The 19,042-nt window shown below is 38.4% G+C and overlaps 1 protein-coding gene across 8 annotated transcripts in view; it reads left to right on the forward strand.

Annotated features, from left to right (window-relative positions):
- Positions 1 to 1,197: 1,197 nt before the first annotated feature.
- UBE2U (ubiquitin conjugating enzyme E2 U) overlaps positions 1,198 to 19,042 on the forward strand; it is a 53,057-nt gene continuing 35,212 nt past the window's right edge. For 3 of the 8 annotated variants that reach the window (XM_039233446.1, XM_039233448.1, XM_039233449.1), the window contains exons 1-5: positions 1,198 to 1,830; positions 3,543 to 3,624; positions 4,616 to 4,708; positions 9,322 to 9,419; positions 14,780 to 14,900. In XM_039233446.1, the coding sequence (XP_039089377.1) occupies positions 1,765 to 1,830; positions 3,543 to 3,624; positions 4,616 to 4,708; positions 9,322 to 9,419; positions 14,780 to 14,900 (460 nt within the window). In that variant the 5' untranslated portion in view covers positions 1,198 to 1,764. Of the gene's footprint in view, positions 1,831 to 3,542; positions 3,625 to 4,615; positions 4,709 to 9,321; positions 9,420 to 14,779; positions 14,901 to 19,042 lie in introns of those variants that run through there. The other 5 variants (XM_039233447.1, XM_039233445.1, XM_039233443.1 and 2 more) reach the window with 5 other exon arrangements.

Genomic DNA, 19,042 nt, shown 5'->3' on the forward strand with positions numbered 1-19,042 from the left:
ATGACTCTCTTTGGCTAAGAGCCATTGAATAGATTCCCATTGCCATTCAAATAAAACCCAAACCTCCCATCAAGTAGGGAGGGCCCATCCTAATTTTATCTCCCTCTACACTCTCAAGCCTTCCCTGGTTCCTTTTTTAAGCCTAACTTTTTCCTGACTACAACTATTGTGTTTTCATCTTCCTGGAAGTATCTGCCCTCAGCTTCATAAAGCTGGATCCTTTTCATCTTATCTTTCCAGTATCATCTCAAAAAAGCACTCCTGACAAAGGCCTTCCTTGACCACCATGTCCAACCCTTAACTACCTACTACCCTCTCTATCACATTACTCTTTTATTGTCTAGCCAGCACTTACCACGATCTGAAATTATGATTTTTGTTTTGTATACTTGTTTCATTGTTGTGTACTTTATTGTATCCTGGAGCCATCAAGCATAAAGGAGACATAAAGACATAAGGGAGACATAAAGGCAGTCACTTCACTTGAATTGTTTTCACAGCACACACAGAGTCCTTAATATTTATGGAATGAGTGAACTAACTTAACTGATAGCCAGGTTCTATAAGATTAGCTAAATAAATAACCAAAAAGCACTCTGAACAACGATGCCAACTTCTGTAGTTGGCACTGGCAAGTGAGTGCTTTTCAGTAGCTCCGTCTGCTGAAGAAGACGACAGGCCATTGTCATCCAGTGTGATAAATGCTAATGAGGAGGTAAACACAGGGTCCTCTGGGATCACAAAAGAAGGATTCTATAAGGGCAAAGTTAAATCTGAACGATGAGTGAAGGAAAAATGGAGAAAGGGTGGAAGGAATGTGGTAAATATCTAGATAGAAGGAACAGTAGTGCAAAACCCTGTGGCAAAAGATGGGAACCTGACACATTGGAAGTACTTCCCTGGTTCCCGGAGCATCCTCCCAAAGTAACTGTAGGGTTTGACGACATAGTAATATATGTGAACGTATTGTGACTGCTAGCTTGCCATATACGTTATGATTAATAAGCTCAGACTTGTACTTAGTGATTACTTATTACCAGACAGTGTCTGATATTCAAAGAAGAGTGCAAGCATTTCCGAGAAGGACTTCCGAGTGAAGGCTTCTGGAAGATCCTGGGCCTTTAGCCCCACCCTCTACACTAATTGGGTACAGTTCACCTTGGTGGACTGAGTTGGCGTAGGGGTGGGAGGAAGTTGTTGCCTTGACAACGGATCTCACCGGGCTGTCAAAGTGAAACGGTTGGCCGATTGGCTGCGAAGGCTTCCAGAGGACCGCCCCCATCGCTGATTGGATGGGGGGCAGCCATGCTCCCTCACTCCTTTCCTGCAGGGTTCTGTTGCTTGGCAACCGATTTGCGACCTCCAGGGAAGCAGGCACCCAGTTACACCTGTGAAACGTAAACTACCCGACTAACGAGCGCCCCACGCTGCTCCACACTTCACCTCTCCCGCTCGCTTCGCGCACGAACAACGCGGGTTGTCCCAAGTGCTCATCCAAGTTCTCCTTGAGACTGGGCTGTGGGCTGTCACTGCGGTGACACACCGCAGTTGGGCACGGTTTTCCTTCTTGAAGTCAGAGGAGAAAAAAGAGTCACTGTTCTATGTCTAGTTTAGAGACACTTCTCTTGGGAGGACACAGCGTTCTGGGGCTCTAGAAAACAAGATTTAGGTCAGAGTGGGAGAGTGGCCGGTGATCTCAGACATCTGTCTCAGAGTACATCCTAGAAGCGTGGGGTCAAGTGCCAGACCCTTTGCTGCCTTATCATGCACTGCAGGGCTTACTTCTTGCTGGAAAGAGACTTCCAAGAGTTGAAGGAGAACAATTTGAAGGTAAGTACTGGGGACCTGGAGGGATGTGTTTCGTTGGGGTACAAACTTTTTAAAAACATTTTGATCCGTGTTCATTCTAGAAGGCATAATTTAGTTAAAACTAATTTGCCACTATAGCCTTGTTATTTAATGACCTAATTGCACTGTAACACTCTATAATAATAATTGTTATTACTTCATAATAATAGTTAATATTGAGCGCATTGTGCTAAGTAATTTATGCATATTTAAGCCCTGAATATCAACTTGTAACTAGTAGGTGCATGGTTGTGCTCATTAATTACAATATCATAAAACAAGTAGTGTTGGGGTGCCTGGGTGGCTCAGTCAGTTAAGCATCTGAGCCTTGATTTCAGCTCAGGTCATGATCTCACTGTCAGGTGAGTTCAATCCCCGCGGCCAGCTCTGCTCTGGTGGTGTGGAGCCTGCTTGAGATTCTCTCTCTCTTTCTCTCTCTGCCCCTCCTTCCCTAAAATAAACAAACTTTGTTTTTTTAAGTAGTGTTTTGTTTTACCTACCAGAAACCTAAGTCTTAGAAAGGCTCAGTAAATATTTGGCCCCAGGTTTCTATTATAGAGTTTTCTGATTCCAAACCCCTTGCTCTTAAGTCTCAAGTTCTACTAATCACTGTCTAGTGCACTTTTCACCAACTGCTATCATAGGCAATGCATGAGTGCCTTTCCTTTATAATTTTAACCCAGAGGAAGGCTTTGCCCTGAATGCCACCACAGTGAGGTCCATAGGTGCTGCAGGCTGATGTTATCACTTATGTTTTTGGAGAATAAAAAATGGAAGGGAGGAGGAGGGAGTACTTGAGAGAAAGAATGGAAAGAAAACCACCTTCGAGGGAGGGCTACCAACAGCGGCTTCAGGTGTAGTTTAGTGGTTTTTTTCTGTTTTGCCCCCTGCTATAGAAGTGTTGTCTTCACTGCACATGTTAGGACCAATTACGAGTCCAACAACAAACATCCCAGATGCACAAACCTAACGTTTGATGTCGTTTCTGCTCTCCCTGAACTTTGTGGTTCTCTGGTAAAAGAGAATTTGATGGAGGGAGAAGTGATATGTAAATACAGCTAATGGAGATCACGGAAATATTATAATGTTTATCCAGACTAGCATTTAACATACTTAATAACGATGTGGTTGCTCAGAAATATTTGTTGACTATATTTAAGTATTCCTCAGCATAAATGATAAAGTTTTCCATGAAATACATTTTTGTCCCTCCATTGAGACAGTACCTCAAGTGGATGAAAATTTTATTTTTATAAACAAGCATAATTTTGGAATTGTGTTTTTCTTCATGAGAATTTTTTATTTCATTCCTTCAATATAGCATCCATATAGTTTTTTAAAGCTTTGAAGAAATGCATGCTTTCCAACTATTTCCTTCTTTTCTATTTGAAATCTTAAATTAGCTATTGATTTACATAAGCCACACATCTCAATCTTGACCTTGTAGTCCCACTTATAATTTCCATGGTTACGATTTATTTTAAATTTACTATTGTGTGTATTTCTTGGAATCTGCCTTAACTTCTGTGTAATAAGCCAATCTATAGCTTCTCCCCAAATCAACAAATAAATAAGTAAATTTATCAGGAAAAGAAAATGTGGAGTTTTTGGAATTCATTGTAACTTGACATCTGATCTTCAAAGCTGTGATATTTAATCTTTTCTTCTGCTTTGATTTATTTTTTAAATTAAAGGGTATTACTGCCTTTCCTGTAAGTGAAGATCTAATGGAATGGGGAGCTGATATTCAAGGTCTACAGAATACATTTTGGCAAGGTTTGTGTTTTCAAAACTAATTTGCTTTTGAAAAGTCTTCATGCCATTATTAGCCTCTTTTCTTTACATGTATATAATAAGGTTACAATATATAAATTCTCTAGAAATTTAAAAGTATTCATGTGTTATTTTTTCATTATGTGTTTTAATTTCTTGCCATTTGTCAACATAGGTGGAAATTTTAGATTTGAATTTTTCTTTATGCCAAATTTTAATGTTATTACAATTTTAAGAATCAGACGCAATAAAGTGTATCAATTGGGAATATCATGTAAGTCTTCTTTGAAATCAGAGAATAACTATCAAAGTTCCTACTTGCATAAAAATCCCACAATTATCTCTCATTTCTTTCCTGTACAATTTTCCCCTAAATGTTCATAAATCAAATTTTTCAGAAGACTGGACCACTATAAACTTTAATGACCATGCACTCTTTCTTTGTGGATTAGCAAGACTGATTTGTTGAGTGAAGTGGGGGAGAAAACATAAGTGAATAATTATAATAAAATATAATATGTGATATTAATGGATTTTGGATGGAATGCTGAGGAGGCAGTGCTTAGTTAATTTCACCTTGGAAAATCAGGAGTGGCTTCTCAGGGAAGTGACAGTTGAGTTGAATCCCAAGAACGAGTAAAAGTTTGTCAGGTTTAAAAGGAGGGGAAGGAAATTCAGCCTGAGTAAACAGTATGGCAAAAGCTTATTGACAAGAGATGGTTCTGGAACAGTGAGTTCAGTAAATATGAGCAATTTGGTGCAGGAGGCAGGTGTCAGGGGATGGAGTTGGCGGAGAGAAGGGCTGAAAACACAGTGGGATTAGATTGTGAGGAGTCTATTATACTGTGTCGAGGAGTCTCTCTACCCTATGATCCAATTTACTATAAATAAAAATCCAGGGACCTTGAGGAGTCTCACCCGTAGAGAAACTTCAGGTTTCAGTTAATCAGTGCAACATGACACTTTTGTAAAAATGTTTGTTTCTTTATCGTAGAATTATACTTCCAACTGATAATAAATTTTACATCGGAGTACAATTTTGCCCCTCCAGTTGTGAAATTCTTAACAATTCCTTTTCATCCAAATGGTAAGGACCAAATGAGATTTCTTTACTGTGTTTCTGTCCATATTATCCTTGTTCCTCATAAGTGTTTAAGAATGTCTCTTTTTTAACAACTCTGTTATGGTTCTATTAGTAAGCATGCTTATTGGGTAAAATATTAAAAGGCAGGAAAAAATTATCAACTTGAATCCTAACTCAGAGAACTATTACTCTCAACTCTTAAACAAATTTATTTTCTTTTTACTATGTATATACTTCTTCTACATAGTTGAAGTATCATATATGAAGTTTGAAAAATGACATGTTTATTCCTTCTTTATTAAACATTCTTCAAGTGCTCGCTTCGGCAGCACATATACTATTAAACATTCTTCAAGAGGTCATTTTTGATGACCATATGATAAGCTTAACTATTCTCATATTGTTCAATAGTCTCATTGATCTAATTTTTTTTTATCATAAATGATGCACTGACAAATTAACATTTTAGAAAGAAATGAGTTAGATTGTTTTTCAGGTTATATACAAAGTGAATTCCTGGTGCACCAAAAAATCTAAAAAGAAGAAAATATAGTAAAAAGAAGAAAATCTGATAGAATTTTTATCAGCTTGATGAGGAAGGTCTTTTTAAATATGATAAAACCTAGAATCCATGAAAAAATCATGGCACATTAAACTATATGAATTTTTTGAAACTTCTCTATGTCCAACAATATTATAAACAGAGACAAAACACATGATTTTTGCAAACCAAGGGAAAATATTTGCAATGAGAACAGAACATCTACAACATATAAAGAACACTTAAGAATCAATAAGAAAAATTAAAGCAATAGAAAATGGGCAATGGTTATAAACAAACCTTTGATAGAAGAAACATAACAAAAATAAATACAAAAGGATGTTCAGCCACACTAGTAAGAAAATAAATGCATATTAAAATAAAAAATTATGATTCATTGCTTATTTTTAAAAAACGTTAAAAATCTACATAATTTTAATAGGGGTGGGCAAACATGGGCTCTCTGACATAATGATGACCTTCGTGTGACCTATGTGGGAAGTAATTTGACAGTTTCTAATCAGCAATAAAGTACAAACAGCCCTAAATTTGTGTAATACTGGATTTATAAATCATTCCATAGAAATACTAGCACATGTGTGGAAGAGTATGTTTAGTATTAAAGATTTTTGTTCCCAGTAACAATGTTGGGAATAGTAAAAAGGGAAATAAACCCCAGTGTCCATTAATATTGGAACTTTTAAATAAAATATCTTACACCTATATATATAGCAAGGAAGATATATAAAAGCAAGACTTTTTGGTCATTGCTATATTCCAAGAATATTAACTTATTGGCATATATCTGGTGTTCAAATATTTTTTAATAAATATGTCCAGGGTCACCTGGGTGGGTCAGTCGGTTAAGCATCCGACTCTTGACTTTGGCTCAAGTCATGATCTTGCAGTTTGTGAGATCAAGCCCCACATCACGCTCTGTGCTGATGGTGCAGAGCCTACCTGGAATTCTGTCTCTCTCTGCCCCTCTCCTGCTCTCACCCACACAAGCTCTTCAAATAAATAAAAATATAAATAAATAAGTCCAGAAATATGTTGATGATTCGCTGTTAAATGAAAAAAAAACCACTTCAAAAAACAATAAATACAAAAGGATATGTAATATCATTTTTATATATATAAATATATATGTAATACATATGTAATATAAAATATATATATATATTCATATATATAAAAACATATATAAAAATATATATGTAATATATCCTATATGTAAGATATAATTCCATTTAATTAAAAAAACAAAAACTGTATACACAGTCACACGTACACATGTGTGCGTATATTTGTATAGACCAACTAGTAGTAGCTCTAATGAGTGGCATTAGTAGGCAAGAGAGTTTCCATACTTTATGAAAACTTTTATATAATTTTTCCAAGTACATTATTACTTTGTAATCAAAAAAATCCCTATTTTTTATGTTTTTTAAAAATTCATTATTGAGACAGAGAGAAACAGAGCATGAGCAGGGGAGGGCCAGAGAGAGAGGGAGGCACAGAATCCGAAACAGGCTCCAGGCTCTGAGCTAGCTGTCAGCACAGAGCCCGACACGGGGCTCAAACTCAGGAACCATGAGATCATGACCTGGGCTGAAATCGTCCACTTAACCAACTAAGCTACCCAGGCACCCCAAAAAATCCCTATTTTTAAGGGATAAAATTAAATTTATGGTACAAAATTCATTGCATATATTTTCTATTATTTGCTTAAAATAAACACGAATGAAGTTACTGGTTAAGTATAGTGGGAGGTTGGTCTTAACCCATAGTCGTCACACCTTCCCACAAGGTACAAAGACGTTCTGCTTCTAGGAGGGAAAGTATAGAAAACTTGTGATTGCTGTCTGTCCCTCCCTCACTCCTTGAGTGACGTATCTGTTGGGGAACTAGGAAGAAAAATTGAACATGTGTGGCTCATCACTTTCTCAACATTTTCTTTCCAGCCAGCCTTCCCTTAGAATGGCTGCCATCTCACTTTCTCCAGGCAGGCCTTCAATTTTCATGTTAAGTTAAAATCAGGGGGGCTTTTTGTGGAGGTCGATTAAAGCCGTTGATCATGCACAGTCTTACCTACAGTAAAGTTGGTGATTTTTACTTCTGTCTTTCAACACTTAGGTCTGTTTCATTATATATGAGCTTGGGAGGCGTGGAGTATTATTTATTAGCCCCCAAACTCCAAAAGATGGCTCTATATAGTTCTAAGTCTTTAGATACATAAAGCCAAGTTGCCTTTCGAGATGTTATTTACACTACTACCAGTAACTGTGTAAAGTTCTCATTTTAGCACTCTCCAAATCTGGGCACTGAAACTTCAGAGCTTTTTTTTTTTTGCCTATTTTATAAGAATCTCACTGTTATTTTAATAAGCACTTCTTTGAATATTTGTGACTTAAGCATGTTTTCATGTCCGTTTATTGTATTTCTTATTTTGCAAATTGTCAGACTTAACAATGTTATCACATTGTCTTAGATGTTGCAAGTATTTCCCTTTGTTACTAGTTTTTAAATTTTGCTTATGCTGGTTCTTTTATATCCGGGATTTAAAAAATTGTATGTAATCATATCTATCAGTCTTGTCCTTTGAAATTTTTGTAATTATCTTTAAACTTCGATTATCCTTTCCCCAAACACAATCAGATCATATTTTAATATTCTTTTAGTTGTTCTATAGTCTTATTTTTCATATTTAACTCTATTCTTTCTTTAAAATACTGATTTAGTTAACTGGGGTGCCTGAGAGGCTCAGTGGTTAAGCATTCGACTTTGGCTCAGGTCATAAGCTGTGGTTCACGGGTCTGAGCCCCACGCTGGTCTCTGTGCTGACATCTTGGAGCCTGGATCCTGCTTTGGATTCTGTGTCTCCCTCTCTCTCTGCTCCTCCCTCCCTCCCCAAAAACAAAAAAAAACATTAAAAAATTTTTTAATAAAATAATGTATTGATTTAGTTAATGAACTGTGTCAGGGGATGTGCCAACCTCCTATATATCTTTCCAATCCTTATATAACAGAACAAAGCTGGCAGGGAGGTTTTGCTGTCCTCAACAGGCGGTATCATTTCTGGACGTAAGGCATTTACCCTGTGACCATTGCCAGCCAGTGGGAAGGGGGAAACACAGAGGGCAAAACAGCTTCCTTCAGGAAGTATGATGTAGAAGTTGCACACTTTCCTTCTGCTGGTATCCCACAAGTACAACTCAGTTACATGGCCGCCTCTTGCTGCAGGAAAGGCTGGGGAAAACGTGGGCAACCATGTATTTATCTAAAGCCACACAAAGGGATGAAGATGTGGGCAGGCATAGAGCTTCTTATCACGGAAGAAATGGAAGAAAGGAAGAGTGAATACCAGAGGACAATGAGTAGTTTGTACAACGCTTGTTAATGCCATCGATAATCTTTTCTTTTGCTACTGACTCATGATTACACTTTAACATACAACAATTGTAATACATAGTAGGATTTGTTTCTAAAGGCTCTTATCACATTGTTGAATCTCACATCCTACTCTGCGGTTATAATTATTGTAGTTTCACAATACAGTGTCAAGTCCAGCATCTCTCTTTTCACCTTTTCAAAATTTTCTTTTCACCTCTTCATTTTTTCTCTCAAGATTTTTCTATTAGGGTAGGCATGTTTCTCTTATTCATTTACAAAAGTTTTTATATATTAATCAAACTTATTAATAGTAATATCAATCATTTTGGGAGGATTTGCTACCATGTCATTTGGGAGGATTTACTACCATGTCATTTGCTACTTGATTCTTTAATTCTTTTCAGTGAAGATACGTTCTTTCATCATATCCCTCTTTCACACACTAGAAAAGTGAGACCTAGGGAGGTAAAGTGGGGGAGTCAACATTCAGATCAATGTGTGTCTGACACCAAAGCCCATACTTTTAACAGCTACGCTATGTAAACTGCCAGTCACATTCACTGAAAATACTTTTCTACTTTCTCATCTGCTTTCTAATTTTGCCTATGATATTTTGATGTTCATAAGTTGTAAATAATAATTTTATTATATGTGTCAATATTAATGTATTATTTCAATACAGTAGACCAAAATACTGGTCGAGCCTGTATAGATTTTTTGGACGACCCTGCTAAGTGGAATACAAGCTATACATTGAGCAGCATCTTACTTACCCTCCAGGTAAGAACAGAGTAATACAGTGCTCTCTTTAATTTTGTTTATAAGTTTATTTATTTTGAGAAGTGAGGAGAGGCAGAGAGAGAGAGAGGATCCCAAACAGGCTTCACACTGTCAGCTCAGAGCCCAACATGGGGCTCAATCTCATGACTGTGAGATCATGACCTCAAAATCAAGAGTCAAATGCTTAAACGGCTGAGCCACCCAAACCCTCCTAATGTTCTCTTTAATACTTTCAACTCTCCCAGTTATTCAAAATATAAGGAATAAGACGTACAATGCATATTTAAACATTTGAAGGATTTGAGTAATCTTATGTAAATCAATAACATTTTTATACCAAGGCTATAAAATGGAACTTATAAAGATTATTTTTTTTATTAAAAATTTTTTAAATTTATTATTTCTAGGAGAGAGAAAGAGTGAGCAGAGGAGGGTCAGAGAGAGAGGGAGTCACAGACTGAAACAGGCTCCAGGTTCTGAGCTGGCAGCCAGCACAGAGCCCGACGCGGGGCTCGAACCCACGAACCGCGAGATCATGACCTAAGCGAAAGTCGGATGATAACCAACTAAGCCACCCGGGCGCCCCTAAAGATTATTATTTTAAAGTGAATTGATAGTACCCTTTACACTGAGAGAATACATATTTTATTTTAAAAAGAACTGGATGGTTTCAATTCTAGAAATACAGTCTTAAGTTTTCTTTTGACTTCTAACTTCACTTTGTAACATTGGATATGATCTTTCTTCATTCATGAATCTTGCCTTGCTCCGAGAGGTGAATCAAATAGCTGCAACTTAAAATGTTCAGCTTTATCAGCTAGCACAGCTCTGACAGTGCTAGCTGCTCGCTCTTTTATAAGCTTTCATATCAAGCCCAGGAAATAATTAAATCAGAGATTTTTTTCCCTCCCCTCAGACTGTTGCCTCTTTCTGGAATTCCCCCTTGCCCCTTGGATGCATGGTCCTAAGAAGCATGCCTTAGTGTTGTGTTATTTCTGGCCCTTAATGAGTCTCCTTTCTCATCTGGTGATAAAATAAATTATTTCGGTAGCACTTGCTCTGATCACCTACAAATTCAGCCCAGCAATGTCTTTTCCATGGACCTACTTACACCTTTAATAATATCTGAAGATATACTATTAAATGTTGATTACCTGGAATACTTAGAGAATAAAATATTCTGGCTTACTTGAATTCTCTCAATCATGTAGAGTTAGAAATCCTATTTCTTATTTTTGAAAAAAAAATTGTCTAGTCATCTTCATGTACTGAGGAAAGCAATCTTTTTTAAAGATTAATGCTCAAATTTATTCGTTCATTCATTCTACAAATATGTACTGAGCACCTACCTGTGCTGCCATGTTTGGGAAGAGAGATTTGAGCAAACACTGGAAAGAAGTAATTGAGTGTGATATGCAAATATGTGGGATTGATCTTCTGGATTCCTTCAAAGTGAGTCATATTCCTATCTCTTTCACCCAAATTAAGATCTGCCTTAAGAGTAGTACAACTGAATGTTCCCAAGATATAAAGAATGAGGGATATCTAGAATGAAATGATAGACAATTTGAATTGCAGAATAATTTAATAAAAGGAAGATTTGGGGCTCTGCATTTAGAGTGCTTAGTTCTGTCACTTCACATCACACCTTTGTACCATTGGACAAATTTCTTCACTTCTAAATACCTGGATTTCTCCATCAGTAAAATGGGGCTGTTCGTAACTCCCTTGTATAACTCGTGAGGATTAAATAAATTAGCACATGTACTTAGAATCATGAATGGTCCAAGAAAAAAACCCAATAACAACTGGTTAATATTATGATTGTTCTTACCTTTAACCAGTAATGCGAAGTGACAGCAAAGCACTGCCAAATATATCATGGAAAGCCAGTAGATGGCACAGTTGTTTGTTTTTTTAGTTTTCAGAGAGATTGATAAAACAAACATGCTCACATTCCAGAAGATCTGTAAGAGAGTAAAAGGAAAAGAAAATCACTGATAGTCATAAAGAAAACCCCTAACCCTGCTGTTATTAACATTCCCCTGTAATGTTTTCTCCTATGATTTTGCTTAAAATCTTTCAGTTCCACATTAACTACAGGGTCAAGCTCAGTTCTGTTGCCTGACAAACGGTTCACTTGTCCTCACGCCTGGGCTTCATACTCTCCCTAACACACCATGATGCCCCACTCGTATTATGTCCTCATGCTTTGCTTCACTCACAGTGCTTGGTGCAGTTCAGGTTAAAAAGCGTTTATAGAGCTCTCAATTCTAAAGTTACAAACTCAAGCAAGTCTTGGACCTCGAGAAGTGCCCAGTCTGGTTTCCACCTGACAACCCGTTTTCTCCTTCCCTCTTGCTCAGTCTGTCTGGCAAGCAGATGCTCCCATCGGAATTGTCGGGGCAAATGAGTCCTCCACTGGGATGCCTTTCCTGACTTCTTTCAGAGGTAGAATTGATGGCTTTGGTGTTTGAGGAATTTCTTTTGTCCCCCACCCAGTGAGTCGTACTCTAAACAGATTTCTCTCAGAGCACTGTAATACTGTAAAGCACATCCTAGTTTCTTATCTGTCTTCTCCTGTTGAACTACAAGCTCGTCGAGGTCAGAACAGGTACAATTCATCTGTGGCTCCCCAGTACCTACCCAGCACAATGCTGCCAGTAGGTACTAAGTAACACCAGTGAAAGAGTGAACCTGAATTATTACGTTGTTTCAATTATGGTTTATATCTAGAAATTACTTGACCTGCTTATTTTTCACTTAGCATTTCATCTCAAGTCATTTTTGTATTGCTGTAGTTAATATTTTAATTACTATTTAGTAGTCCCTTCAGGATCGGCAGTACCCAGTAGAACTTTGTGCACTGATGGAAATGTCCAATATGGTGAGCACTAGTCACATGGCTACCGAGAACTTGAAATGTGGCTACTGTAACTGAGGAGAACTTGATTTCTCATTTATATGGCCAGTGCCTACTGTAATGGACAGTACACAGATAGACCATCATTTCTGAATACTTCCCTTTAAATAACAGATGAGACATATGTAGAATTATCACATTGTTTTTCAAGGGAGTAGCATTTGAAACCTGTTTAAAAGATTTTAAGGTCCAACTATACTGATCATCTCCTCCTAAAAATTTTGTAATCTTTTGTAATCTTATAAAAGATTGTAAGAACACTTATGCTTCAATATTGGTAAATACCAATACCTATCCATAAAAGAATTCCAAATTCATTTAATTTAACTAGTTGAAAATTGTAAATTGTAGCTACAGTTACAGTTGCTTACTGATGCTTCAGTTCTTTTTGTACTTATCCTTTGGAAATCTGCTTGATGTTCTTTCATGCTATCACATGGCTAATTTAAACGTTGGACCTTTATTTTTTTGCTATTTTAGCAGGCTGTCTGATTTATACGTTTGAATATATTCCAGTTCTTAAAAATCATTAAGTACGTGTAGTAGTTAGTGTACACATTATATGAAAAGGTCTTGGGCACAGTGTCAACATGAAGACGATTGAATAAACTTTGCCGGACCTGCCTCTGAGTAAGATTATCTCTCCAGCCAAAGACCAAAAGCTTGTTCTTGAAGATAAGTTTCATCTGGTTCCTACCCACTTTGAAAGGTATAGTGCAGCCCACACTGAATCCTTATTCAAACAACTTACAATATTCTTGGAAATATAGCTCAGATGTGTTTTCCAAACAGAAAAACTCCTATAACAGCAGCAAATCTTCTTGCTTATGAAATATCAGATGTCAGATTATTGCTTTCATTGGTCACGACTGCCATCGTTTCCATGACACATAAGCCACAGTTATCCACCTGCATCTACACGTAGGTATTCTGGTAGCTATTATTTTGGCTGCATTTTATTATCTAATTTGAATGTTGTAATCATCAAAATACTGAATTATTGAATAAATATTTGCAGTTTGGTTGAATGATAAAAATTTGAGGTGCTAAATAAACAGGATCATGATCTAGCAGAACTATTAAGGTTTGGTTACTACTGGTCACCCTATTTTCTCCAGATGCACGTATACAATAGCAGGCAGGATTTTAAAGATATCCTTCTAAGACTCCCATCATCTGATTATTCAGTAAAGGGACTTTGCAGATGGAATTACGGTTACTAATCAACTGACCTTAAAATAGGAAGGTAACCCCGAATTTTACAGGGGGACCCCAGGTAATTATATGGCCTCTTAACCAACAGAAGAGGAAGACAGAACAGTCACTCAGAGACATACAGTGGAAGGAGGAAAATGGTTGTGGCAGGAGGGGGCATCGGAGCAATTCCAAGAATAAGAAAGGCTCTTTATACCTCAATTTCTCTGAGATGTAGGGGTCCAAATGTAACCTGCAAGAGACCTCTTGGAGCTAAGGATGGCCCCCAGCTAACAGCCAGCAAAGAAACAGGGACTTCAGTCCTACATGCAAGGGTCTGAATTCAGCTAACAAACACCCTAAATGTGCTTAGAAACAGATTCTTTCAGAACCTCTCATAAGAGCCCAGCCAGTCGACGCTTTGATTTTACTCTTGTTAAATCTGGAAAAGAGAAACCAGCCTAACCACCCCAGACTTCCCACCTATAGAAATATGAGATAATAAATTCATATTGTTTAAGCTGCTAAATTTGTGCTAATTTGCTACAGCAGCAGTTGAAAACCACAGATACCAAATTAATCATTCAGTGATCTGGAGGAATAATGAAGTATACAGAGCCTTAATACATATGCTTGTTTATCCATATCTGAATATGGTCTATGTTAAAATGTAAACTTTTGCGGTGCCTGGGTGGCTCAGTTGGTTAAGCATTCGACTCTGGATTTTGGCTCAGGTCATGACCTTGCACTTCATGAGATGGAATCCCACATGGGACTCTGCACTGGCGGCCTGGAGCCTGCTTGGGATTCTCTATCTCCCTCTCTCTCTGCTCCTTCCCTGTGCGCATGCTCTCTCTCTATCTGTATCTCTCAAAACAAATAAACATTAAAAAAATAAAACGTAAACTTTGATTTTTTAATGGAAATGTCTCAGTGTTTCCTAATGTTTAGTTTCCTTTATACATAAATTGAACTTAAATTCATGGGGTAGAAAGAAATAGGTCATAGGAAGGAACTGATAACTTGCTTTGTTTGGCTCATGAATGTACAATATAAAACTAAAGTAGATCAAGAGTTTCTGAAGAGTAGGGACAACGTCTCATTTGTCTTCATATCTGTCTCCAGATGGAGGCATAGTAGACATCTAATAAATGCTATTATTCTTGTATGTGTCAGCTTATCTTTTTGCTCTGACAAAAAAGTTTACTTTAAAAACTAAATTTTCTCTATTTTTTTCTTATAGGTTATGCTTTCTAATCCAGTGCTAGAAAATCCAGTGAATTTGGAAGCAGCCCAAATGTTGATTAAAGATGAATCTCTGTACAAACAAATAGTTCTAAGACTTTTCAGCCAACCATCACAATGTAAGAAGTGCCTACTTATTGTTTTTTGCCAATTATTAATTATGCATTTATAGTAAACAAATGACCTAGCAAATAACTGTTACACAAGGGAATATTTTCTGTATCCATATTCAGTAATGAAATCATATTAAGATCTCTCCTACTGCACCGCTTTGTCAAGCTAGTCAGTCATCAAAAAGGCAATCAAAAGTTGTTTTTTAAAGATTATCAGAGATCATAAGCTTAGGATTTTTTTTTTTAATATTTTTATTTATTTCTAGGAAGAGAGAGAGAGAGACAGAGTGAACAGAGGAGGGTCAGAGAGAGAGAGGGAGGCACAGACTCTGAAACAGGCTCGAGGCTCCGAGCTGGCAGTCAGCACAGAGCCCGACACGGGGCTCGAACCCACGAACCGCGAGATCATGACCCAAGCGAAAGTCGGACGCTTAACCGACTAAGCCACCCAGGCGCCCCGTTAGGATTTTTAAATGTTATGGTCATACGGATGGATGGTACTGACTGAAACTTATTTACCCATCACAGAGACATGACATCTGATTTTAACCCTTTGATCTATAATGGATATTTCCCAGATTTCATCTGCAATACCCCAGATCTTACTGATCTGGAACTCCTTTCTTCTTGATTAGTAAGCAATATGTTCAGCTCTTTGTTCTGAAGAGTTCTTCCCCAATGTGTTCCTTCTAAGAGTCCATGTGGAAATGACACCTGAGGCTCTTGAATCTTTCTGCTCTATTGACCAGTGGTGTTTAAAAGGTATATATATATGTATGTATATATGTATGTGTATATATATGTATATATATGTATGTATATATGTATGTGTATATATATGTATATATATGTATGTATATATGTATGTGTATATATATGTATATATATGTATGTATATATGTATGTGTATATATATGTATATATATGTATGTATATATGTATGTGTATATATATGTATATATATGTATGTATATATGTATGTATATTTATATATATATATATATACACACCTTTGTATATACCTATGTATATACCTTTGTTTTGCTCACTCTCATCCTGCCAGTGACCTCGTCATGACTTACTCCTTCGTCTCCACTGCTCCCATGTTCTCTGTGCAGTCAGCAGAGTAATGCTATTGGCTTCTTAGGACCAGAGGGATTTGCCACAAATGAGGGTTGGGCCTCTAGGGACAGTTCTTTCCTCTATGTCCTGCCCCTCCCCCTGCCAGCAGCCCGCAGCAACCAAGGGTCATAGCTGGCATTCCTTCCCCAATTGCTGTTCAGACTCGCTCTGCCAGACTGAGCTCTCATGTAATTTTTGGTTCAGATGTCCACTCTTTCTTTTTCCGCTCCCCTTCTAGCGCCTGCCAGTTCGTTAGCTAGGTTTGTGCAATGGTGACCGAGTTCATGTGCTCCTCCATAGGGCTTCTGGGTCTGGTGCAAACCACGCGGCGTTGAAAGGCATCTTTTTCAGTATCTTCAAACACATTGTGATAGTCGTGGAGTCCCTCAACCAATACGTGACAGTTTGGAAACTGGTTTATACACAGAGGAGTGCTCCTGCTTCCCTCTGACGCATTGCTGACCTACTGGGCTGCGGCAGCATCCATAACTGTATCCTCCATACTCAGCTACTGTCTGTGGGATGAATGAGTGAACAGTTTATATCACTTAACCCGCAGCGAGCCCTACAGTACTATCATTATAGAAAAAGGTTCTATAACAAAGCTATGTCCACAGTCTCGTAAGTGGAAATTTAAAAACTGGTTTTAAAGGATTTTCTATAGCAAATGATTCTGTGCAATAGATTTTAGGTTTGCCCTGCAAAAAGGAAGGCTGAGAAAAAGAACTGAAGAGTCCCTTCTTTTGTCCTCCCGCCTGGTAGCTGCCATCCTGCACTCCCTTCGGGTCTCCAGCCGTGCTGTCACGTTGGACAGAAAGCTGCCCCAGTCCCCCGATCTCCCTGCACAGGAGTGACAGAGTGAATACAAGTTGGGCAGCTTTTCACCATAGTCTTTAGTTATGTTGGTGAAATATGTGGAAATCCAAGACAGTAAAAGGTTATCAGCTCGCCTGCCATCCCAGCCAGACTAGGAGTGGGGCCTGCGGTACCATAAAGACACGGACCTCCTGCAGCTTCAGAGGGAAAGAGCGTCTGTGATACAGCAGAGACAGCTGCTAAGGGGGAGGGAGGCGGGGGAGAAGTAGCAGAAAACTCATTCACTCTAAATTAGAGGGTTTTGAACTATGTGGATTTCTGTGCAAAACTGCATCCAGTGAGAATAAATTACTTGTAACACTTTTAAAAACATTTTTATTTTTATTTTTTTGAGACAGAGAGAGACAGAGCACAAGTGGGGGAGGAGCAGAGAGAGAGGGAGACACAGAATCCGAAACAGGCTCCAGGCTCTGAGCTAGCTGTCAGCACAGAACCCAATGCGGGGCTCGAACCCACGAACCGTGAGATCATGACCTGAGCCGAAGTTGGACTCTTAACAACTGAGCCACCCAGGCGCCCCTTAAAAACATTTTTAAATGTTTATTTATTTCTGAGAGAGATAGAGAGAGACAGAGCCTAACACAGGGCTCATACTCATGAGCCATCAGATCATGACCTGACCTGAAGTCAGATGCTCAACCGACTAAGCCACCCAGGCGCCCCTACTTGTAACAACTTGAAAAAAATGTCTCACCAGAATGCTGCAAGAGTCATCTTTCATATTGTTTAAAAGATAAACAATAATAAAGAGCTCTAGAAATAGCATAAAAGGAATTACCATAGTTTTAGGTTACACAAAATTGGAACAGATAATTGTATAAAAGAGAAACTCAGGAGGCAGTGAATTGTATCCTCTCTGGAGGCGTGGATTAGAGGCTAGAACTCCACCCTCAGTACCCAGTGTAGTGTCTGGTTGTAGGTATTGAATAAAAACTTGTAGAAAGAATGAATGAAAAACATGCAAGTAAACTTAGATCCTGATTTTACTTCATCGTTTATAAAATGCTTTCACATGCACTTATTCATCTGACACTCAGCCACTTCCGCAGGGAGGAAGCCGAGGGTCGCTGATGAAGTGGGTGGCCTAAGGCCACAGAGAGCAAGCTGCAGAGTCAGAGCTTCACCCAGGCCTTCCCCTTCCCTGTGCCTCCGAATTTAATGGGATGAGCATAAAGTTATTCATTTGGGATCAAAGCAATAAAATTTCCCAGTAAAGAATGAGAGAGCTGGCTTGGTAGCAGAACTTCTTGGGAGTTATCTAATCACAAACTTAAGGTGAACCACTAAACAGAAAGTACCCTTCCACTAGGTACGTGTTGTATGAAAACCCTACCCTACTCTGGTGTGCTGGGCCCTCATCTCAGGTTACCGGCGTGCTCAATCTGGAGCATCATGTTCCCTGAGCTGAAGAAACTGTGTACATTTAGCTAATGGAAGAAATGATAAAAGGCAGCTGTAAAAGCTGTTTTCAAATATTTGAAGGGTTTTCAGATAGAAAAGGGCAATTTCCTCTCTGTTGTTCGAAAACACTGAAGTAGCTACAATCAGTTCTACCTTCCCGAGGCCTACAAGGTTGTAGCCACTATTGTCCAGAATCCGCAGGCTTGGCCCTGCCTTGTGCAGGAACATACCTTGAATATATGGGGGACTTCTCCCTCATAATCAGTGGTCTGGAATTAATTTTGTTAGCCCAAGCCTAAGCCTGGTATTTGGTATGCAGACATGCAAATGCCTCTCATTCCCCAAACTTTCCATAACGTGATGTTTGTCTAGCCTGAACAGCTAGGTCTCAGGTCTCCGCCTTGGCGTATTGACAAGAACACGCTAAGCTCTGAGCTCAAACGCAGATGACGGAGGTCCCAGTGACCTTCCCAAATCCTGCCATCCTCATTTGGGCCTGGACGCTGTCTCTCTTACTGATAACAAGGCTGCTCATGTACCCCAGGCTGCCTGGGACAGTCCTGGTATAATTATTTCTAGCACCCCCTTTCACTCTCTGCTCTGGTTTGTACAACAAATTACATAGGCAGAGGCATCTGGCATCTCCAATTACTAAATTTTTTTCTCAGGTTCTGAAGTGTAAATTCACATCCTTTTTATTGGTGTCCCCTCATCATGTCATCCGATTTCAAATTTTTGACTAAGACGGT

The sequence above is a fragment of the Hyaena hyaena genome, unplaced genomic scaffold (genome assembly GCF_003009895.1).
Source record: "Hyaena hyaena isolate Hyena2069 unplaced genomic scaffold, ASM300989v1 scaffold_75, whole genome shotgun sequence".
NCBI lineage: Eukaryota > Metazoa > Chordata > Mammalia > Carnivora > Hyaenidae > Hyaena > Hyaena hyaena.